This window comes from Hordeum vulgare, chromosome 6H (genome assembly GCF_904849725.1).
Source record: "Hordeum vulgare subsp. vulgare chromosome 6H, MorexV3_pseudomolecules_assembly, whole genome shotgun sequence".
In the NCBI taxonomy this organism is placed as follows: domain Eukaryota; kingdom Viridiplantae; phylum Streptophyta; class Magnoliopsida; order Poales; family Poaceae; genus Hordeum; species Hordeum vulgare.
Window position 1 is genome coordinate 67,637,923 of NC_058523.1, and position 23,075 is coordinate 67,660,997.

Consider the following 23,075-nt stretch of genomic DNA (forward strand, 5'->3'; position numbering starts at 1 on the left):
TGGGACGACAAGTTCGTGGGCGCCCAGGCACTGGTCGCCAAGGTAATGTCCAAATCGTAGTTATTCTATTCGTTCACTAATTTGGTATGATCTTAATCTAGGAGGATTATCACTGTATAATATGAGATCCCAACGTTTAGCAGTGATAAAAGTCTGACGTTGAATGGTTCTTTTCAGAAGTACAATGGTAAGATCTATGATTATAGCTTCGAACTTAATTGGACAGTACTAACTGGACATATAATTGATTATTTATGCACAACAAGATATTATGTTGTTTTTTGTTCTTCAATCAGATTTATCTAGCCCTTTCTTGACTTTCTAATTGCTCCACCCTCTACCTCTGAAACTCAGAAATCAAAGAAAGGCCGTTGGCATATCACTGTCACTGAATAAGATTGGCTAGAGATGAAGAGGTCCAGAATGTTTTCTCTATTGTTGGGGACATACATAATACATATAGATAAATTTGGATCATTTATAACAAAGAGATTTCTTGTCAAAAATATTAACTCTGTCCACCAATGGGCAATGTCAAAGTAATAACATGAATTTGCTGAACAGAACCTTCGCTAACTGAATAGACTAACAAACAATTAACAATGTCAAATAGTTTCAAATCAACAAATGTTGTTTGATTAAAGCACTGATTTAATGCCGCATAATGGCACAACAAGCAGACTATATATATTTTTCTTGCCCAGTGCAACGCACGGACATTTGTACTAGTATAGATGACGAATTGATCAATGGGAGTGTTGAGATATAAAACATGTGATAAATTATATGGAAGGGATGCCTTCCAAGAGGTGTCTGTTGAAGAAAATGTGTCTCGCCAACACACTCTTCATCTTGTATATAAGTGAGTATCCCACGTTGCAATGAACTGTTGGATGATTTGGACTCTTCATTTGTCTCTTTTTGCATTCATTCTACAACAAAGACATATGTGGTAAAGTAGAGGAAGAGGTATGGCTATTTTTTAATTTTTTTTGAGGTGAAGGTATGGCTAATTGATTGTGTTATATCTGATGGCTCACGTAGCAGGCCCCTTAAAAAGAAAACGCCAATTTCTTATGGGAAAACGCAAGCGCGTAACCGAAGGATGCATGATACGGATTCGCTAGCAAAGCAACGCGCAATCCCTTCCTTCGCCGCCACGCGCGGGCGAACACGGGGCCCATCCCGGCGCGTGCCGCCCCGCCTCATCACGCCCGTCCAAGCGGCGACGGACGGTTCAGATGCGACGGGGGAAAGATCGTGCGTCCCATCCCTCGGCTTAAAACTGGGCGTCAGGCGTCAGCTGTGACAGACAGTCGACAGAGCAGCGGTTGAGTCAGCGCGGGAGCTGGGGAGGTTCGCGGTTGGTGCGCGAGCGAGCGAGCGAGACAGCGAGGCGCGGCGCGGTGATGGCGGAGGCGGGAAAGCCGAGGGTGGTGGTGGTCGGCGGCGGCATCGGCGGCGCCCTCCTCGCCAAGACCATGGAGCCCGACGCCGACGTCGTCCTCCTCGACCCGTAAGCCTCCCTCCGACTCGCGTCCCCCGTTGCTTTTCACGCCCGCCGCGTGTTTGATGAAATGTCCTCGTGTCAGTCTCCGTGAGGCGCGGGTGGGAGCAGGTCCTGGTTTAGCTGTATCTTCGAATCTGTCGTCGGCGCGATGTAGCGGCCGGCGATTGTTTGATCGAGCCGGGAGGGATGAGGAGATTTGGGATTGGTTTAGTTAGTAGCCTGCCCCCTAGTGAATCATAGTGATCGTCCGGTTACAACTGGAGCTGGATGTGCTGCTCGCAGGGGACCTGGCCACCTGGGGTTGTTCTTAGTTCTGATTGTCTACTTCAGGACTGCAGCATCGGTAGGATATAATCGAGTCATATCCCGTTCCATCGTTTCCTTGCTTTATGTTTGGTATTCCCTCTGTCTCAAATTAGGTGACTCAACTTCATACTAACTTTAGTGTAGTACAAAGGTAGTACAACGTTGAGTCACCTATTTTGGGACGGAGGGAGTGTATCTTGTGCAATAGGACTTATCGATGATGTGAAGCCTTAGAGGATCAAGGTGAATTCTGTCAGAATACTAGGGATGTTCTTACTTTTGATTGTTTGGTTCAGGTTTGCACATATCTCTGCTTCCGCTTTTCTGCTGTGAGAGAAATGCAGCAACATCAGGATATAATTCAGTCATAACAAGTTCCGTCATTTCCGTGTTTTATGTCTGGTGATATGCTGTGAACTGTGAAGTTTATTTATGATGTTAGAGCCTTAGAGGATCAAAGTGATTTATGCCAATGGAAGTTCCGATATGTTGGTAGTAGTGCCACTGTTGATGACAAATTGACAGTTGAAAACAAACTGCGCCTGTTTGTAGCACTGTCTTAAGGATTCCTCGTGCTATTTTCTTCTGAACTCTGAATTGATAACAATAGCTGTTGTTTTCGGTTGATTAGTCGGTCATCAGTTTCCTAGCTCAATGAGTTAACATCGCAAAGGATCTCCTTTCTCAAAATAGATGGTAACATAAAGAAAGTCTCTCAGGCCCTCCTTTTTTAAAAGGTTTTTGAATAAGACAAGCTCTCAGTGTTCTGTTCTCTTAGCGCGCGAACCGTCCATGTACCAGTTTCAGTTAAGCTAAAACCACAATAATATGATTTTTATATGGGCAAGGCTTCATACATTTAACTACTATTAGCTACCTCAGAATTCGTAGGTTCATTAACGAAAAAAGATCTCTTCTAATGACAGGAAGGACTATCTGGAGATCACCTGGGCTGAATTGAGATCGACAGTTGAACCATCTTTTGCTGAGAGATCGTTAATATACCACAGAGATTACCTCACCACTGCTACTATTGTAACATCTTCTGCAGTCAATATCACTGAGAATGCTGTTCTAACTGCTGATGGTCAATCACTTGCGTATGATTATCTCGTTGTAGCTACTGGCCATGTTTTCGCTTCTGCTGGAAGCAGAAAAGAGAGGCTTACAGAATTCCAGAGAGGTAACTCTAAGTGCATATTTAAAAGATGGCATGCTTTGCAACCATGTATTTCCTACTTATGCCTTGATCTTGTAACAGATAACGGAAAGATAAAATCCTCCGGGTCTGTGTTGATAATTGGAGGTGGCCCAACTGGTGTTGAACTTGCTGCAGAGATCGCAGTAGACTATCCAGAGAAGAAGGTGACACTTGTTCACAGAGGATCACGATTACTTGAATTCGTTGATCAAAAGGCTTCGAAGAAGTGCCTTGATTGGCTGACTTTGAAGAAAGTGGATGTGCTTTTCCAGCAATCAGTTGACCTAAAGTCATTATCAGACACAGAGAAGTTCTATAAAACATCAGGCGGAGAAACAATAACAGCTGATTGCCACTTTGTGTGTATTGGCAAGCCACTGAGTTCATCGTGGCTACATGATACCATCCTGAAGGAATCTTTGGACACCAAGGGAAGAGTAATGGTGGAGAAGGACTTGAGAGTGAAGGGTCACGATAACATTTTTGCAATCGGTGACATCACAGATATTCCTGTAAGTCTGCACTTAAATCTTAATGCTCGTTAAGCTTCTCGATTCTCCATTTGAGAATTTTATTCTCTTTTTTGCAGGTTAACAATTTTCATTTCCCCAGCAGTGTTAATTAACTTGCACATACTAGTATCATTTGACCTAAATCAAGACATGAACAAAATTTGCAGTGTGGTTTCTGCATGGCTGCATTTGGTTGTTGATTGTTAGTATGTTAGATTTATCTGAGCAACTCATTTATGCCGCCTGATGAGTATATATCATGAGTTTTTGACTTCCTTCCATGTCGGAAAGCTTGTGATTTTATCTGATGCATTTCTAGCATGCCCCAGAATCTTCTGTGTGTTGGGATTGTTCAGTTCAAATCTGTGTAAAGCAAAATTATGCACGGGTAAATCTCAATCGACTTAGGTGTACATGCACTAAAAGTCTAAAATTAGTATGCAATGCACTTTATCTAGCAGTCTTAACTGTGAACCTACTCTATTTCTTGGTCTTAAGAAGTTAAGATATATATATCATCTTATTTGAAAGGTGTTTATTTCCATGTGAAATAACTTGCTCATCAGTGTAGATACAGCAACCATTACATTTTGCATCCCTCCATTTTCGGCATAATTTATCCGACATCACCAGCTTGTAACGTTTGAAGCGGCAAACTCCTTATCTTGAAAACACTACAAGATTACTGAAACACCTACCTTCGATGTGCAGGAAATCAAACAAGGGTACCTCGCCCAGAAGCACGCGCTGCTGGTAGCGAAGAACCTGAAGCTACTGATCAAGGGGTCGCCTCCGAGCAAGCTCGCCACCTACAGCACCGGGTTCCCGCTGGCGATCGTCTCCCTGGGAAGGAAGGAAGGGCTGGCGCAGCTGCCCTACCTGACGCTCACCGGGTGCATACCGGGGATGCTCAAATCCAAGGACCTGTTCGTCGGCAAGACGAGGAAGCAGATGGGCCTGAATGCTTGAGCCGGCCCATCTCCAGGCAAAACAAATAAACCTCTGGCTGGCTGCACATATGTGTTGTATCGTCATGCGTTGTTCTCTGTGCGAGTAATTGTTGGTGATGTGCCGAGAATGGTGATGAACATTTTAACAGAAGTGTGAATGTACATGTACGCAGATGCCTGTTTGGCCTGCGTTTTGGGGTGTGTCTTTCTTTGCTGGTGATGTACACAAGTATTTTCGTTGGAAGACGTTTTGCATGGTCCCAACAATCCCCAGGCCGGATGTAACATGACGGCGCTTTCTTTGTGGGAAAGTTAAAAGAAAGCAGCCTGATCTTTGCCAGGCAGACAGTAGTTGCCTTGAGGATGGGAACAATTTGGTGGTTTCTTCCTCTCTTTCCGCGGTCTCGCCATGTCCTGTCTTTCATGAGGCATCAACAGGGGGACGCCAGGCATGTCATGTCGTTCTGAATTTCTGGTTTATGGGAGTCCGTGATCGGTGACCTAGATGACACGGTCCGCTCATCTTTTTCTTTTCTTGATGACACCACCAGTTCCATGGGGATATCATTCCTATTTTTTTATTTTTTTAAAATATGGGGATAGAACTCCTGGGCCTGCCCATCCATTGCACTTTCTATCTACGTTGGCATGTGCAAAAACCGTGAATTCAGGTTAATGTTTAGTTGGAATTTGGAATGGTAGAGTGTACGTCACTAGTGTACAATTAGCTAGCTTCTGATAAGCATTGTCGCCGGTACCATATTTATGAAGTAGTACTAGGAGTGTATTGTAGGTATGATGACTGATGATGAACCAATGAAAACGACAATCGTTGTATCTTTATGCAGTACGAGTACGTCTTTAGTACTTTTACCTCCAAAGCTACCCGCACACACAACAGTCATCCCTGCCCTATTGATAGATCTCAGGATTTGACCTGATACTTGCTCTGGTGGACAGCAATCTGAAACGAAGATAAACTACTGTAGCAATTCCCAAATTGATGCACAGGGACGGCAAACTCAGCAATATACGTGCTCTTTAATTTCCCCCTAGTTCTTGTCTGAGTAGTTAATGCACCTGACCTCGGGGGGTGGCTAGGTACAACGACCACCTGTCCTAGGGAAGCCACGGCCCGGACATGACGCATTGCTGTCTGATCCATCTAGTCATCTTTTCCTCTGATCAATCTAGAGCCACCTGCAAACACGTAAACCTGCTCTCTATACTCCAGATGGCAGCAGCTGAATTTGTGCATATCGATCGAGCAAAAGAACAACTCGCAAAAAGAAACCGTTATCATCATCAAACTTTGTCGCGTCAGATTAATCGACGCCATCATGCCAACCAACCACTCCCGCAGCCGCGAAGGCCCTGCTGTTTCAATTTCATGCGCGGAATTAATACAGGTGGACCTTCGTCGTGTTAGGCTGGTCACAATGGAGAGTAACATAAGGTAGGAACCTACACGCTTTTCTAGACTATGTTCCTACCTCTACAATGGGGAGTAACATGTATGTAGTGTCATGCAACAATGCATTTATTAGGCTATAGAATTAATTGTTTCTTGGAGTGTGTGATGTTCTGGTAACTTAGAGGGTGTTTGGATACTCTCTAGTCATGTGACTAGTAGTAGTCAGACTAAAAGTTTTTAGTCAGGCCCTGTTTGGAAGGTGACTACTACTAGTCAGCATTAAATGTCTCTGTATTAAATTATTCTCATTTATCTTCCTTTTATTAGCGTGCCAGCATGGGAGGATGAGCCATTAATTGGAGAAGAGACTTTAGTCACTTTTAGTTGGGGGTGGGGTGACTAGGGACTAAACTAGTTTTAGTCACCCATTAGTCAGGGGTGTTTGGAGGTTTACTGACTAAAGGTGACTACTACTAGTCTCTAGTCTCTAGTCTCTAGTGATCCAAACACCCTCTTAGCTAGTTACCACAAGCACCTCTCTCTTCACTAAATACGTGCCACATAAGCAAAGTTATATTGGAGTGTGTGATGTTACTGCTAAGTTCCTCCTCATTGTGAGCAGCCTTAGTTTGCTGGGTTTCTTAAACAAAGGGGAGCGTCCGTGATGCTGCCTCTAGACAGGTTCGATCCCCTGAATCATTTCAGGTTGATCCCCTCCCCCCATAAAAGAAGCATTTCCAGGTTGATGATCGCTCGTGTGCGTGGACTAGACGTTGGATGGGCTGCTTTGCTTTGGTAGTGCCGTGTTAGTGCCGGTTTAAGTGGAGTGATTAATGAGTGTAAAGACAGAAGATGCCACCAACTAGGAGTAAAACTGAGTGGGATCATGTTTGCACCCGTCACACTAGTTTTATGATGATTTCGTTTGGGGGTACTTTGTTGCTCAAGTAACTACGCATGCACCTGCAGCTGTACCTTGTAGTGACGAAGCTGAAGGGACGACACATAGGCAAGTCACAAGTGGGTGTGAGTGCGTCACGACCACAATGCGTGCCTTTACAAATACAAAAGGAAAATGAAGCCCCCCTTTGCCGCCGAGCATCAAAGATTTTCGCTCCGCCCACGAATATATAGCGTGTGATCTTTGGGATGCCCTTCTTTTCTTGTTTCCTCCAAGAATCAGATGCTTCTGGATAAGCTGCACAATCCCAAAGAAATAATAATTAAGAGGGAGTTTGTTTTCAGACACTTATTGGTCTAGAGACTTAAAAAAAGTCCCTATAAATCCCACCTAAACCAAACACAAGGGACTTATTGTGGTGATTTGGGACTTATCAAATAAGACTCTCAGCGAGGAGCTTATTGGGACTTATCCCGGAGCGGACCTACCCCGCGTCGCTCCAGGCTCGGTCCAAGCACGCCGCCCCGCCTCTCGGTCCAATCGCCGTCGCGCCCCGCCTCTTGCCCCGTCGCCGCCCCGCCTCTCGCTCCGTCGGTTCGGTTCGCCGCCCCGTCCCATTCGTTCCGTCGTCCCGTCGCCGCCCCGCCCCGTTCGTTCCGTCGCCCCGTCGCCGCCCCGCCCCGTTTGTTCCGTCGCCCCGTCGCCGCCCTGTCCCGTTCGTTCCGTCGCCCCGTTTCTGCCTCGGTTCGTCACCCCGTCGCCGCCCCGTCCCGTTCGTTCCGTCGCCCCGTCGCCGACCCGCCCCGTTCGTTCCGTCGCCCCGTTTCTGCCTCGGTTCGTCGCCCCGTCGCCGCCCCGTCCCGTTCGTTCCGTCGCCCCGTTTATGCCTCGGTTCGTCGCCCCGTCGCCGCCCCGTCCCGTTCGTTTGTCGCCCCGTTTCTGCCTCGTTGCAGCGGTGCTTATCCTGTGTGCCGTACGCTTTGGCTGATGACGATCCATGTCGACTGCAGGTTACCACGGCATGGCTGATGACGATCCCCGCGTCCCAGGGCACCGTACCATGGCTGATGCAACATGGACTTATAAGTTTCTGTAAACAAACAGGTAGAGACTTATGACTTATAAGTCCATGTAAACAAACAGGTAGGGACAGACATATGACTTATAAGTCCTTAGGACTTATGAAACAAACCGGGCCTAAACAAACAAAAGTTGTGACTATGTTTGACAAAAAAAATACATGTTCGCGTCATCTATGTGCACGCAAAGTTTGAGGGGGGAACAAAATCCGGGGAGCAAATTTCGAAGCACTAGTCTTTGTTTTTAAGCATGCAAATGCGTCGCACTGCTTATGCTTTTTACATGAAAGTTTATCCCACTCAAAAAGGAAAAAGAGAAATTTGCAGACATCCAAAATGACACGAACAAATGCAAGACGAGTTTCTTTAGCAGTTTTTGACGTTTTCAAAATTATGTTTGGCTTTCATACATTTTTTTTTCACTTTTTTAGAGGATACACAGAGAAAAGATGTACTGTACGGGTATCCTCTATTCTTACATAGTTACAACTCATTATCTAATATATTTTTTCATGCAACAATGTCGCATCATCAAATTATGTATGAAGTCATAAGTTATTTTTTTCATTAATCTTTTCATGCAAATCATGCCACCTCATGCATTTTTTTTTTCTAAGAAAATAAGTCATGTAATAAAGTTTTGTATTTGTTTTTTCATTAATTTTGGTCTTCTACCACTTATCCATGTATTTTTTAACAAGGTTTCCGCCGCAACGCGCGGGGCATCGTCTAGTTGTAGAATAAAAGCCAAGCACCTATGCAACGCCTTTGACATACACTTACAATACCATGAATACAGTTGACAACTCGCCTAGTCGAACTTTAAATTGCAACGAGGCAATACACAAACATAAAGTACCGCGTTTAGACCAAAATCGGATACCTAATAAACACAACCTGTACACAACTCAGGTAGTCAGGTTGAGTCAATGCACTCTCCATCCTTTGTGTTTAGAAATCGAAGAGCGAACGGCGGAAACCAACCGGATTCAAATGCGTCGTCAAAAGGCAACCTGTGACGAGTACATTGTGCTACCCGAGAGCCCTCACCCATAACGGTAACGTCACCTAACGACACAATGTCCTAATTCTCATGGATGAGACGATCGGGCCGCCACCTCCAGCAACAACTCAAGTAGCCTTCATGGGCATCCAATACGCATCTTTGAGGAATACATGATCCTACCGCTGACAAGCAAGCTGTCCCAAGAGTATATTTAGCTGATCCTTTATAATTTAGGCCTTTATATGGCGTCTTGTCCTTTAACTCCTCAAATTTACTCCTCTTAAGTGTAGGGGTTCCTAGCCCGTCCCTTAAACTTAACTCCTTAGAAAACATTCAAACATAAAAATCATGGCTCGTTGTTGATGCCTTGTCGATGCGGCTACCGTCAGGCTTGAGGTTATCAATGTAGTAAAGGTCGATGACCGACGCACTTGACGACCAGGCTTCGTCGGTCTTCCCCAACTCATGGAGCTCGAATTGCCGATGCTCGTCCTCGATGCGCTCCAGATACCAGAGACAGAGCTCCGCCATGAGCTCCTCGTTGGAGCGCTCTGCCTCGAGGCACTCGCGGGGCCTCACGGTCCTTATGTGTGGAGCCCATTCAGAGGTTGATGGACGCCAAATCTATCACACAGGCGTTGAAGGGGAAGTTGAGCCGCGCCGACGTGTTATGGAGAAGCGCTCACCAAATATCGCATGCCCACATTGCCTGCGTCGCACACTGGTAGGGACTAATCCAAATACGTGGGTGGGTTTCGCGAGTCGTAGTCTCAACGCCCACTTCTCCTATGGCTGTAGCCGCACATCGAAGTACCTTCTCTGTGACATTGGCAGGCTGGGGAACCATGGGAAGAATACGCCGACATGGGATGATCCGCCGCGAAATCGGGTTCGGGACAGCTGCCCGTAGTGGCATAGATCTATGCTTCTAATCGACAACGGAGATTTGTCATCCTCACGATAAAAATTTGAGGAGTGTCTATTTGACATTTGACTGAAAATGAATTGGGCATCACTCAAGTTTTCTAACCAATAATAGAACAACTTAAGTCAAACCAGTGGAACAAACAAAATTACAACGTATTTACTGATGAAGTTACACTGTAAAACACCCACGAATTACAATCATAGATCCCACGAGTTACACTCCAAATCTTCTAGAATTACACTTGTGAAAACTGATGAACTTACACTTTAAAAACGGATGAATTTACACTGTAAATACCAAAAAAGTAGAGTGTAAATCATCAAGAAGTACAGTGTAAATACTAAAGAAGTACAGTTATTAAAGTCGAAAAATACGTACTGCATACACAGCGTCTAAAAACGAGAGTTTTCAGCGCAAATCTTAGCGCCAGATCGGATGAACAGAAAATTAAAAAACACTGACTGTAAAATAGCAAAACCGAAGATTTGTCATGGTTGCTCAAGAAAATTACATCCTGACGATAATATAATTTGTCATCTCTTGATTTGGCATGCTAAAAAACTGGACGTTCGATTTGTTGCGGGAACCTAATGAATCGATAAATAGGAAGTTTTTTTCCAAAAAATTATAAAATACTCCGTAAATAAATGCCCGAACTGAATTGGCAAGTGCACGATCTGATGGACGTTCAGGCGTGTACTGATTTCACCATTTCAAAGAAAAGGAAAAACAAAACTCGTGCAACCACTCGTGTGCACGTACTCTCGCCAGCAGAGCGCCTACCAAACCCCTGCGGTTTGCGTCACGTGCACGCCTACTCCGCGCGAACCGTGTACCGTAGCGCCCCACGCACACGTGGGGGTACCCTCCAAAGTGGGTGCCCGTAGGATTCCCACTTCGGCGCTCCCTGGGGAATATGGATCGGGTCACCCCACGCCCCGCCCGACCCGACCCGACCCGGCCCGTTCGTTAAACTCGGCTTAAATCGCCTCGGATCCTGCAAGGAGAGGAAAGGAATCCGAGCCCGGAAGCGCCCCCACACCCACACCCTCCCCTCCTCCTCGCCGTCTCCTCCCATTCCGGCCCCGCCGCCGCGACCACGAGGCACGGCCTCCCATTCCGGCCCCGCCGGCGCTCGCGCGCTCCCTCTCCGTCTTCCTGATCCGAGGCTTCCCGGACCGGAATGCGCCGCCGCTGTACGCCTGGTTTGCTGCCTCATCAGTGTCTCCGTTCCAGTATTTTGTTCTGTGCGCGTTTTCGTTTCCGTTCGAGGCTTCTCTGCTTCCTGACGCTGTTGCGTGCCAAAACCTCGCGAAATCAATCTCGACAGGTTTCAGCGTCAACAGTTTTTTTTTGTTGCTGTGGGGTTTTTTTTTCACGGGAAAAAAATAGATGTTTGTTACCGTGGATTTTATTTAGGTTCGGAAATGCCAAGGTTTTTCTTAAGAAATACTGTAATATTTACGCGCCCACGCAAGAAAAAACCCATTTCACTGGTGAAGTTGCAGTTCCGCTTATAGGAATTTCTCAATGGAGTAGCACTAGCAGTTATGTGAAATTTCCGCGGTTGTTTCCTCTAAGAAAAAGCTGGTTAGTGGGTGCGTGCTGACGGTTTGCGTGCTCTTTGCATACGGGCTCGGAGGAATCACTTGGTAGGAGGATGCGGATAGGCGAATGATGTCAGGGAGCCAATAATCGTGTCATGATATGTGGGGCGTGGACCCAATCATTTTGTCAAGCTCATCTTGAGAAATATTGTCTGCTTCATAAGTTGTTTTTTGGAGAGGATTGTTGCTGATGACTGATGACATCTAGACCCTGTTTATGTCATAATACAGTTAGGGCGTCTGGCGAACTGAACCAAGTGCTGCTACTCCTTTGATTTTTGTGACCGTCGACTTCTGTAGTAAACCATGTAGGATTCAGCATGCGGCCCTGCACATTGCTGTGAATATTCTATCCTTCTTTTGTAATTTAGCGTGAAACAACTGGACGGTAATATCTTGGTGACTAAAGTAAGTGCTTGGGTGGAGCGTTGTGGGCAGTTAGGTAAGCACAACAATCAAACATCAACATACTACTTGTCAACTTAGGCCCTGTTTGGAACCATAATAGATTATAATAATCTGGATTATGAACATAGATTATAAAAATAATCCAGGTGGGCATGTTTGGAGGCCAGATTATATAAACTGTAAACCAGCTTTTAAATTGTACAATGGCATGTTTGCCCTCAGTTTACAAGGAAAAATAGGAAAGTGGCGGTGGCACTGCGTAATTCACTTGAAGTTTACAAGGATAACACGTCATTTGTAATCCATAATCTCATTTTAGCTGGGGTAGAGGAGATTATGAGATTATAATAATCTGGTCATCTAGTTTATAAAATCTACAATATAAACTGTCCTGTTTGGAAATACAATAGATTATAAAAACCAGATTATATAATCTGGGTGGTTCCAAACAGGGCCTTAGTTGTTGGTGTGAACAGCTTGTGTTACTGTAGATTTTCTTTTGGATGAATTTTTTTAGATGGATGTTACTGTGGATTTTAGGTTCGGAAATGCCAAGAGGAGATCGAAGTATCTTGTTCTTGGGCAAAGTTTTTGCAAAGAAATGTGTACGCGCACACACAAGAAAAAACATTTCGTGAACGAAGTTGCAGTTCCGTTTATACGGATTTCTTAATGGAGTACTAGCAGTTATGTAAAAATTCCATGGTTATTTTCACTAAAAAAACTGATTAGTGGGTGCGTGCTGATGGTTTGCGTGCTCTTTGCTTACGGCTCGGAGGAATCACTTGGTAGGAGGATGCGGATAGGCGAATGATGTCAGGGAGCCAATAATCGTGTCATGATATTTGGGGCGTGGACCCAACCCTTTTGTTAAGCTTATCTTGTGAAATATTGTCTGCGTTATACGGTTGTTGATGACATCACGATCTTGTTTAGTAGCATGTCATACTATTAGTTAGGGACCTCAAGTGCAGCTACTCCTGTTGGATTTGTGTGACCGGGGAGTTCTGTAGTAAACCATCTAGGTTTCAGCTTGCAGCCCTGCACATTGCTGCGAATATTCTATACACGCTCTTTGTAATTTAGCGTGAAAGAACTACTAATATTTTAGTGACTGAGGAAGTGTTCGGCTAAGCACATTAATCAAGGATGAGCATACTACTTGCCAACCTAGTTTTTAGTTTGTTGCTTCTTCTTATGAATATATATGCGCACACGGTTTCATATTTTAGGTGTCTAGTATTTGTCTTGCTCATTTCTGTCTATTTGATTGGGATCCCACGGTAGAGAGAATTTACTGGCATGACACACTCTTATGCCTCGTTTTGCAATTAGCGTTATCGATGACTGTAGTGTAATTCAGAAATCACAATACTCTGTTTCATTTGTTGCATTTTTTCTTGCTTATTCATTTCTTGGCTTTCGTTGTCCAGGTTATATTTCTTATTGATCCTTGCAAATCGTGGTTACAGAACTACTTGACATCGGAGAATTTTTTTTCTTCTCGGTATTTAGCGACATCTGGTTACATGGAGGAGTATTTAAGTAGGAGATCCAGAACAGCAATTGGGTTTCTCAGGAGAGGTTCAGGCATAAATCGAAGCCCTGAAGAGACAATCAGTCAGAACACTGAGGTACAGGGACGCACTTCAAGAGTCAATCCTATGAAAACCAGGCTGGTTGATAATCAGGAGAGACCCAGATATTTACATGGCTCGTATAAATATGCAAGCTCAAATGTCATGTCTGGAAGCTCTTCCAAATTTCCTAAGAAATTTCCCCTTAGAAAATTTGGTGAGGAAAAGCGAAGGCAGACTTTGTTGGAAGGGGCTGACGTTGCTGAAAGTAGTAGAAGAAAGTCCGATGTCGGGTGTCTGGAGGGTAGTAAGAAAACCATTGTAGAGAATCAGGGTTCAGATGCTCCACAGACTGAGACAGAAGGATTAACTGCCAAAGATGATGAACTGATAGCACCCGATCCTGAGGTTTCACATTCTGCTGGTTCTTCAGGTATACCTGCACATACAGATGGATCCCTGATAAGGAGCGCCTCACTAAGTTCTGAAACACATAGACAGAAGAATAAGGAATTGAATTTGGGCAGACCTGGATATTCTTGCTCTTCGTCATTTAGTAATCAGCCTACTATACCTAGAATTCCCACCGTTGGTGCAAAGCCATCATATGGTCTTGTTAGTGGAGAACAAAGACGTGTACCACGTGGTCTTAAAAACCTTGGTTGCACTTCAGTCTCTGATGTTCTGCCATCAGGATGTTCATCTGATTCTGTATATAGAATGAGCTTCGATGCTATGAGAAAGAGAGCTTCTGATGGGGATGGCTCTTCCAGATCAAGATTCATAAGTGGACCATCCAGTTTAGGTCATTCACATACAATATATCCTAGCATTAGTGGTCCCAGAATCAGAACTACCGAAGAATCAGTTCGGCAACAAAAATTACGAAGCCGCAGCAGAAATATTCAGGATTCAGCAGTATCAGTAAGGACAAGACGGACTTCTCCTCGAGACACTAGGTTCAGGATGTCCGAGGAAACAGAGGATTCCGTGCTTCATCTGAATGAGTCTAACGCCGGGAATCAACAGTCAGTCGGTGCTGATTTTTCTGTGGAAGAGGGTTCTTCAGAACGCTCCATAAGACCAGTCTCTGTGGAACTACCTCATGCAATTTACTCATCTAGTCGTCAGGGATCGAGTACTCGGACTGCCAGGAGAACATCGACCTCTCGTTTTGAGCAAAGCCCCCCACAAACATTTCGCAGTCTGGCGAGGGAAAGAGGTGGCCACAGACGCATAAACATGGAAGGCATTGCAGAGGTCCTTTTCCAAAACACATTTCTATATTGTTCCAGTTGTATTATTCTTGTAGATAGGTTTTATGTAGGATTAAATCCATCATTTTGATAATGATTTTGCTAAAGACTATGCACTATGACTATGGATGTGGTATAAGTGTTTCTTTCTTATGTATGCATATGTAGGTATTGCTAGTGCTGGAGAGGATTGAACAAGAAGCTGAGCTTACTTATGAGGTTAGTTAATTTGATGTCATGTGTTGTAAATTTCTTGCCGTCTACCTTTTCGCTGAACATGGATAACATGTTAGCAGCAATTGCGGGTACTGGAGACAAATCTGTTACTTGGTGCCTTTACCTCCCATGACCACCATAGCGACATGCGGATGGATATTGACAACATGTCCTATGAGGTATTATTTTTGTCAGGTCTAGTTCTGACTATTCATTACAGTAGTGTGTTTCTTTGAGGAATTCTTCCTCCCTCCCTTTATGATTTGATAATTCATGAGACAAGTTCCGGCATATACTTTATTCAAGGGGCATTTGGGTTTCCTTCTTCTGAACAGGAACTATTAGCATTAGAAGAGAGAATAGGATTCGTAAGTACTGCTCTTTCTGAAGAACAGTTTGCGAAATGTATCAGAAGGCGTTTATATAGACCAGTTGCTGCAAAGGGAAACAAAACAGCCATAGATGACATCAAATGCAGCATATGCCAGGTAAACATGTACCAACTGGATCCTATTGCTTCTACATGGTATACAATAAAATAAAAAACCTTAACAGTTATTGAATATTGTTTTGCATTTACATAATAATTCTTAAAAAAATTCCCATCGAAGTGGATATGTTGACTTTCTGCGTTAAATGCCCTGATTAATATTCCTGCATATAACCGAAAGGATGCTTTCAAAACCGCCATGATCCTCCTGTTAAAGAAAACGTCGCCATCCCACCATCCTAGTACCTGTTTTCTTTTTGCCATGTATATCCAAGTGTCTCATCATGAAAATGACCAGCTACTTTATTAGGTGTTTGGTTCTTGTCAATTCTTTGAACACCGTTTGTACTTAAGTTGGCATCGTCCTTGCTTCTCATTCCTTACAAATGTTTCCACCGAACGAAGTTGCCGTCTGAAATCTGAATTGACAACAACGCCAGTTACCTCCGTGTCTGCCCTTCTGAGAGAAAAGGCGCAAAATTGCTCAATAGGCTAGCAGGGATCACCTAACCAGTTTATATATCCATATCTAAAGAAAAGGGGAAGGATTACTTACTTGACCTGTAAACGTTTGCTGAAACGGAAATGGGTTTGCTGTTCTTGTTCCAGGAGGAGTTCGTGAAGGGCGAAGAGGTTGGCAGGTTGCGGTGCGAGCACCAGTACCATGTGTGCTGCATTCGCCAGTGGCTCCTGCAGAAGAACTGGTGCCCAGTCTGCAAAGCTCCAGCGTTGCCCTCTCTGAACTGAGCCGAACATCATGTAGGAGCCGAGGTCTCGAACCTGTAAAATAAATTACTATGCGATGTGATGGGGTAGTCGTGGCTCGTGGACCTGTGAATAATCTTGGCCGGGGTTCACTCCAGTTTGTGAATGTCAAATGGATTTGTGCCCTGTGAAGTGTGAGCTGTGAAGAGTCCAGCTTGTGAATGCCAAACTGTTATCAGTTGCACTAAAGTTATACTTGTGTCTTTTTGCCCATCGAGTGCTAGTTCTGGATGTGACATTTGACAAGCAGAGTAGGGTAGATCTAAGTGCACCCTGCGGATCACGGAAATTTAGCTCGATCTCTAGCGGCTGCCGCCGGGAGAGTTTCTCCGCCCACCATCCTCTGGCGGCTCCCCTCTGCCGACAATCAAATCCTTCATTGTCAAGGCGATCGGTCCTATGATTGGAGATGGATTTGTAAACAGTCTATTCAAAGAAAGTCTGTTGATGGATTTGTAAACAGTCTATTCAAGGAAAATAATGGTCTGTCGTCGGCGGTATCCTTCTGGTGGATATGTATCCTCAGGCTCCGCATGTGTCTATCGCATGTGTCTAACACGTTTGCTCCAACGACGTGGAGCTTGAGAGATAGTTTGGGAGTTATGTAGATTGTGGCCTGCATGGACAACATCTAAAAGATGATGAACCATGTGTAGGGTTCATGGTTTTTGGATAGCAGGTATGATTTCCTTGTCCGACGTCTTAGTCATGTGAGGATGTTAGATATGGAGTTTGATGGCGTGTCCGGGGTGCTACGCCGATCTGATTCGTTCGACTGTAATGATTTCATCTTTTGCGACCCATCTTAAAAGTTTGCAAAGCTGCATATCAGCGATGAAATCGCGTCGAGCTTAGGTGATAAGGTGATCCGTTATTTTTTATTGTTTGATGGTTGTTGTGATAGCGTCAGAGACAGGTGATGAGCATTGGTGTAAGTTCAGAAGAACCGTAAATTTCTTTTTTGAATGATATTTTTCTATGCAAAATCTAGTGTTATGCTGTTGTACTACGATCCTTATGATATAAACATGACCTGTATACTATAATTTTTTTAATGAGTAGCAACTAGCAAAACATATATAATATTGACATAAAAATAATCATTCCTCCATCCCAAAGTAAAAAACCATTCTCAGTTTTCGATCACTCAAGTACGGTTTGATCTGTCAACCTGGTTGCGAGAACCACGCTTGGATATGTCAATGAGCTTATTGATACTGAGAATTGGACTTGGCGCTCTCAGCTGGTTCGTGATGAATTATTCCATCCGATACGGAGGCTGTTCTAAATATTTCCCTATGGAATGGTGATGGAGAGGATTTCCTTCTCGGGCTCATGAAGTCAACGGCTTTATTCTGTAAAATCCGTGTAGCGTGTTCTAGTGAATCGTAAAGAGCATGTGACTCTAGATGAAGGGGTGGTTACCAATACCTCATAGACCGATGAACAAATGTGAAAGCTGTTATGGAAGCTCAAAGTTTTGCACAAAGTACGAGTTTTATGGTGAAGGGTGGTCTGTGGCATCCTGCCCGATGAATGTACTCTGAGGCACCGACACATACGACCGATTACCAGATGTAATGTTTGCTTCATGATGGATGAGGATTTGATGCATGTTCTAGTGCATTGCGTTCATGCCAAAAGTTTTTGGAAACAAGCACATGCCTTACTTGATGTTCGAAGAGCTCGGTTGCATCCAGATACATGGTCTGGAGACACAATTTGTGACAGTCAGTTCACAGAAACTGAGAGGGCTCAAATGATCTCCGTTGTGTGGGCGATATGGCATCCGAGAAACAGAATAACTTACGACGGAGAGAAGCTTGGTCCTAGTACGACCATGATACGTATGAGGGAATACTGTGAACTGTGAAGAGTCCAGCTTGTGAATGCCAAACTGTTTTCAGTTGCACTGAAGTTATACTTGTGTTCAGTTTAGACGTTTTTGCCTAGTGCTAGTTTGAACCGTCCACAGAAAGCACACGCCAAATCGACCGCTTATAGGTTGCTTGTACGCACATTATGGTGACGTGGACACTGAGTTAGTTGACATGAGACGGGTCAACGTTTGGCAAATAGAGTATTCCCTGTGGATGTGACATTTGGCAAGCAGAGTACTTCCTCTGGATGTGACATTTGTCAAGCAGAGTAGGGCAGATCTAAGTACTCCCTACGGATCACGGAAATTTGGATCGCTAACTTAAAAGAAAGCGATCTCTAGCGGCCGCCGGGAGAGTTTTTCCGCCGCCATCCTCCAGTGGCTCCCCATCACCGACGAGCTCGGTCGTAGGCTGTGAGGGGGCGCGTGTGGATAGTTTTTAGGCCATCATGTCTGTCTTTTTTAGGTTAAATCGTCTTGGCTTGGCGGCAGCAATTACGTGTTCAAATCCTCCCGTCAAGGTGACCGTTTATATGGTTAGTGATGGATTTGGAAATCAATCTGTTCAAGCAAAATCGCTATTCTAAATGATAACGTTTACATATATGGTGCGAGACAACATGATCCACACATCTTCTTAACCATCCATTGCTACATGAGCACATATGACATCAGCAGGATATTTTTGGTTTTTGGACTTAAAAATGTTTCATCTCTTAAATAAAAAATCAAATTAAAAATTGATTCATTAAATCCATCTCGACGAGATCTTCAAAACTTGATCCCGTATTGATATGCTTTGACTATCTTTTTTTGCGGCCAAAAGTTACCATGGTGTTCTTATTAAAGTAGTCATAGTGTTTACAAAAAAGTTGCCATAACATATTTTATCTAGTTTTTTCTTCTAGATTTGAAGTTATCATTATATTTCAACCATTTTTCACGATAATTTTTATTAATTGATCATGGAAATTTTTAGTAATTAACCATGACAAATTTAATTCATGGGCCATGATAGATCATGAAAATTTTAGTATTTTGACCATGGCAATTTATTATGAACATGCAAACTATTTTTGTATTAACCATGGCAAATTTTAATGCATATATGTATAATGACAAATTTAAGTAATTTACCATGATAATTTTAGTTTATGGTTCATGCATTTTTAAAGTAATTGACGACATATTTCTTTTTTACTTATGAACCATGTCAAAATTATTTCATGGATCATGGCAATTTTTAGAAATTCATCATGGCAAGTTTAGTTTCTTAATTCCTTTTCTATAACATGTCAAATTTTACTTTAAACATAAACAAGAAAAATAGTTGAAATATATCATTACAACTTCAATGTAGTCATGATGATAATTTATGTGTAATAGACATGACAACCTTTACCCCCCTTTTAAAAAAAATCGTCAAAACATATCTATATGAGATCTATTTTCGAAGATCTCGTCGGGACGGATTTAATGGTGAAAACGGTTTTCAAATCGGATTTTATTTAAGAGATAAACCATTTTAGAAACTAAAAAGATGGAATATTTCTTTTGAAATCATCAGTTTTGTCATTTGTGCATGCATGCGATAACATGACCCAATATATAGTCATGGAACATGTGATCGGGTGTTGCTCCCACCACATGTGTGGTGGTTATTGACGTCCTATAATATTGCCATAAAAAACAATTCCTCCTCCCAAAAAAATATAAGATATTTTTCAGTTTTCGACCATTCAAGTATTGTTTGACATGTTATCTCAAAAAAAGTACTGTTTGACATGTCAACCTGGTTGCATACGTCACCGGCTGACCAATTTCAGTTCACTAACGGCAAAAATTAAATAAAATAAAAATATACACCCGCTCGCTAACCGTAAGAGAATGGGGAAGGTAGATGGTGTAGATGCATCTATCCAATTCATAATCACTTGAAACACCTCGTGCATGGGTTAGGTGCCGGAATAAAAGGTGAGCACATGACCATTTTACGTTAAGACATCTCAATATATTAAAACAACGTTGTTACTTTCTTGAAACCTTTAATTTCCTTTTTCTCCTTATATTACAAATTTTATTGTCAAATTGTCTGGTGTCCCTTATGGCTTGAAATGAAAGTGTTCAGGCAGACGTGAGGTCGCCGTAATCCCGTTAATAAACTTTCTTCAAATCATTGATAGTCTCAACTGCCACATCGCGTGATGTTAAAATGCCTTCTATCTTTGTTTGAAAAACAGAATGTGCATAGCATATTTTACATTTTGCCATGCCAAAGAATAACCTTTTTTTTTGGGCTGCCAAAGAATAATGTTCGGATGTTGCATATATACAGTAGTTGTCTTGAAATGCACCTAAACACAATCAATCTGGATGAGTCAAAATGCAACGATTTTTGTGGAGGAGGCTCCAGCACCGTAACAATTAGACTTCCTCTCGTTTTTCTTCCCCAACCCTAGGCGGCTAGGGTATACTCTCCTGTCAACAATGAGCCTATGGATTCACCTCCACTCCGCGTGCCGTTCCAGCGGCGAAATAAATCCCGATGCCTTTGCTCTAGCTAGTAGTTTAGGTTAGAGTTTTTCGTCCTCGCAGGTGCGATGTTCAGTCAAATGATGGTGCTTCTTCTTTGAGTTTATTTTCAGGTTTCGATCCTTCTCGAGCTCATCCATCCCGACGTAGTCGACAGAGCTCTAGTGTAAATTCATGCCATCTCCTTGGAGCGGTGAGGTTAGGGTTTCATGTCATGTGATGAGATTTGGTGTCAAGTACTTTAGATCTATGCAAGGGTTCAACGACGACAACTATGACTCCAGGGCCCTCGTCCTTAGGGACATGTGTACAACTTTTTCAGGCTGTCATCGACAAGGTCAAGCTAGATCCGATATGGGAGGAGTGACATAGGCGCGTCGGCGGCTTGTCCTAGCGATAGTAGCAGTCCCTTGATGGTCTTAGAATCTTGATGTAATTTTTATTATGTTTGAGACACTTTATACTTTCGATGAACTTTATAACATATCTAACCCTTTTACACCAATAAAAAGCTATTGACTTTTATCTTAATGTTCAACCATTAGTTCAAATGTGATATTGGAAATGCCATAGAAAAAAAATCAACACTTAGTCATATCGTAGCAGTACCTGATATACTCGTCGGATCGTGTAGGCTAGGTATTAGCGGTAATGTCTACTATGCATGGCATCTGTGTAAGCATATCTGTGTGAGAGAGAGAGAACAGAGAGAGAGAGAGATGAGGGAAGGAAGGATACCTTCTCCATGGCTTGCAGTGCCCGGCGAGGTGGGCATGGAGGAGGGCGATGTCAGCAACAATGATTGGGCAGTGACGGCGGCGGTGCTTCCCGTCACTACTACGCTAGCCTAGATCGGTAGGATTTGTCGGTGGGGTGTGCGGCAACGCGATGAACCTCGTGTTGTGTGCCGCCAGCCCCCACCTCTTTATATAGCGCAGGTGACAGGGGCCAGTCAACCATAGTGGGTTGAGCACCCCCGATCAGGGCACGGATGGAAGGGCCCGGTGGACCGTTGGGCCCACTCGGGAGGAGATCATCCTAACATTCTCCCCCTTGACCTCAACTTTTATTTTAACCATATAATTTTTTACTTTACTCGTTGAAAGTGCGTTATATCGACTAGAGGGGGGGGGGGGGTGAATAGGCGATTTTTACAAGTTCATCACTGAGGAAATTTCTAGTGAGGAAAGTCCTCAGTCAAGAACTAAGTGCAGTGGAAGTAGAACCAAATCAGGGCACAAAAACGTCTACAACAAAGTACTTAGCGAGAGATTTGGTTTGCACAGGTCACAAGTACAGGATAAGCAGGTGAAGATGAACTCAGATAAAGAATTTGAGGTTGAGGAAATTCAGAGAAAGTCTTCAGACAAATTCTTCAAACAGTTCAGATGAGAGTCCTCAACATACAATTGAGGAAATGAGAGAGTTGAAGAAATAGAACCTGTAGCTTGATGAAGACAATTGTTGATGACCCAGTTCCAACTGTTGTGAAAGTTGTATGTCTGGTTCGGAGCGGCTTGGTATTGAAATCAAAGGACACACAGTCCTGGGACACACAATCCCTACCGTAGTCTCCTTGAGCTAAGGACACACAGTCCTCACCCAACACTCGTGGTAAGTCTTCAGGGCAGACTTCCAAACCCTCACAAACTTGGTCACCCGACGATCCACAATTGACTGTTGGATGCTCTAGACCATGATGCCTAGCCATTTGGAGGATACACAGTCCTCAAAGGTAACAAGCGTCGGTTCCACAAAGGAACAACTTCTTCAGTGATGCTCAATCACTTGGGTTTTTGGTTTGGGTTTGGTGTTTGGGGTATTTCCTCACTTGATGATTTTCTCTCACACACTCTCAGGAATTTGGGTTGCTCTAAATGACTAGTGTCAGTTTCTCTTGGAGCAGCCAACCAGCAAGTGGTTGTGGCGGCGACTATTTATAGCCTGCGAGCATCCCGACATGATTTGCCATAAATGCCCTTTAATAATATGACCGTTGGGTGGATAAGATCTATGACAGGTGGCGCGTGGTGCGGCAATGGTTGGAACTTTCAACTGTGAAAGTCCTCATGTCTCTCATATTCCTCACTTTGAGGCTTTGGTAGATTTAGGCTTGGGTTGAGCATCATGAGGAAATTTGTTCCGTAGTTTTACCTTGACCCCCTTTAACACTACGGTGTTCCTATGACTCAAGTGTAAAGAAAATGAAACAGAAAGAGTAAATCTTCATGCTCCAAAATCTTCAGAGTTTTTCTTCAGAACACACCGAATCCCTCATCATCAATATCTTCATGAGGAATATCAATTTCTTCGCAATTTCTTTGCAATCAAAGTCTTCAATGAATGACCAAAGTCTTCACCCGAAGACATTCATTTTTAGGGGTTGATATTCACTGAATAACTCAAACTCCTCATTTACTTATAGAGTCTGTGTACACTCACAAACATATCCGTCTCTTAACCTATAGGTCTTCAAACCACCAAAATCACTAAGGGGCACTAGATGCACTTACAATCTCCCCCTTTTTGGTGGTCGTT

At 43.5% G+C, this 23,075-nt stretch overlaps 2 protein-coding genes across 3 annotated transcripts; both read left to right on the plus strand.

The window, feature by feature from the left end:
- Positions 1-1,311: 1,311 nt before the first annotated feature.
- Positions 1,312-4,680, plus strand: LOC123403180 (apoptosis-inducing factor homolog B-like). Its single transcript, XM_045097134.1, has 4 exons — positions 1,312-1,516; positions 2,743-2,999; positions 3,078-3,529; positions 4,241-4,680. The coding sequence occupies exons 1-4, from the start codon at positions 1,410-1,412 to the stop codon at positions 4,496-4,498; spliced, it is 1,074 nt and encodes a 357-aa protein (XP_044953069.1). The 5' UTR covers positions 1,312-1,409; the 3' UTR covers positions 4,499-4,680.
- A 6,133-nt stretch (positions 4,681-10,813) lies between these two features.
- On the plus strand, positions 10,814-16,315 carry LOC123401689. 2 transcript variants are annotated; one of them, XM_045095534.1, is made up of 6 exons: positions 10,814-11,003; positions 13,256-14,659; positions 14,824-14,874; positions 14,952-15,050; positions 15,207-15,359; positions 15,971-16,315. In XM_045095534.1, exons 2-6 carry the CDS (start codon positions 13,352-13,354, stop codon positions 16,106-16,108), a joined length of 1,749 nt encoding a protein of 582 aa, XP_044951469.1. In that variant the 5' UTR covers positions 10,814-11,003; positions 13,256-13,351; the 3' UTR covers positions 16,109-16,315. The 2 variants fall into 2 exon arrangements, with proteins under 2 accessions (XP_044951469.1, XP_044951470.1); XM_045095535.1 differs by having other exon boundaries at positions 10,822-11,012.
- Positions 16,316-23,075: the final 6,760 nt, after the last annotated feature.

What these genes read in the sequence shown, in the direction of transcription:
- LOC123403180 (XM_045097134.1), top strand. Translation starts at nt 1,410, where the DNA reads ATGGCGGAGGCGGGAAAGCCGAGGGTGGTGGTGGTCGGCGGCGGCATC. An exon ending in GACGTCGTCCTCCTCGACCC is followed by an intron (nt 1,517 to 2,742) that starts GTAAGCCTCCCT and finishes TTCTAATGACAG; the next exon opens with GAAGGACTATCTGGAGATCA. An exon ending in GTGACATCACAGATATTCCT is followed by an intron (nt 3,530 to 4,240) that starts GTAAGTCTGCAC and finishes TTCGATGTGCAG; the next exon opens with GAAATCAAACAAGGGTACCT.
- LOC123401689 (XM_045095534.1), top strand. Translation starts at nt 13,352, where the DNA reads ATGGAGGAGTATTTAAGTAGGAGATCCAGAACAGCAATTGGGTTTCTC. An exon ending in TTGACAACATGTCCTATGAG is followed by an intron (nt 15,051 to 15,206) that starts GTATTATTTTTG and finishes TCTTCTGAACAG; the next exon opens with GAACTATTAGCATTAGAAGA. An exon ending in TCAAATGCAGCATATGCCAG is followed by an intron (nt 15,360 to 15,970) that starts GTAAACATGTAC and finishes TTCTTGTTCCAG; the next exon opens with GAGGAGTTCGTGAAGGGCGA.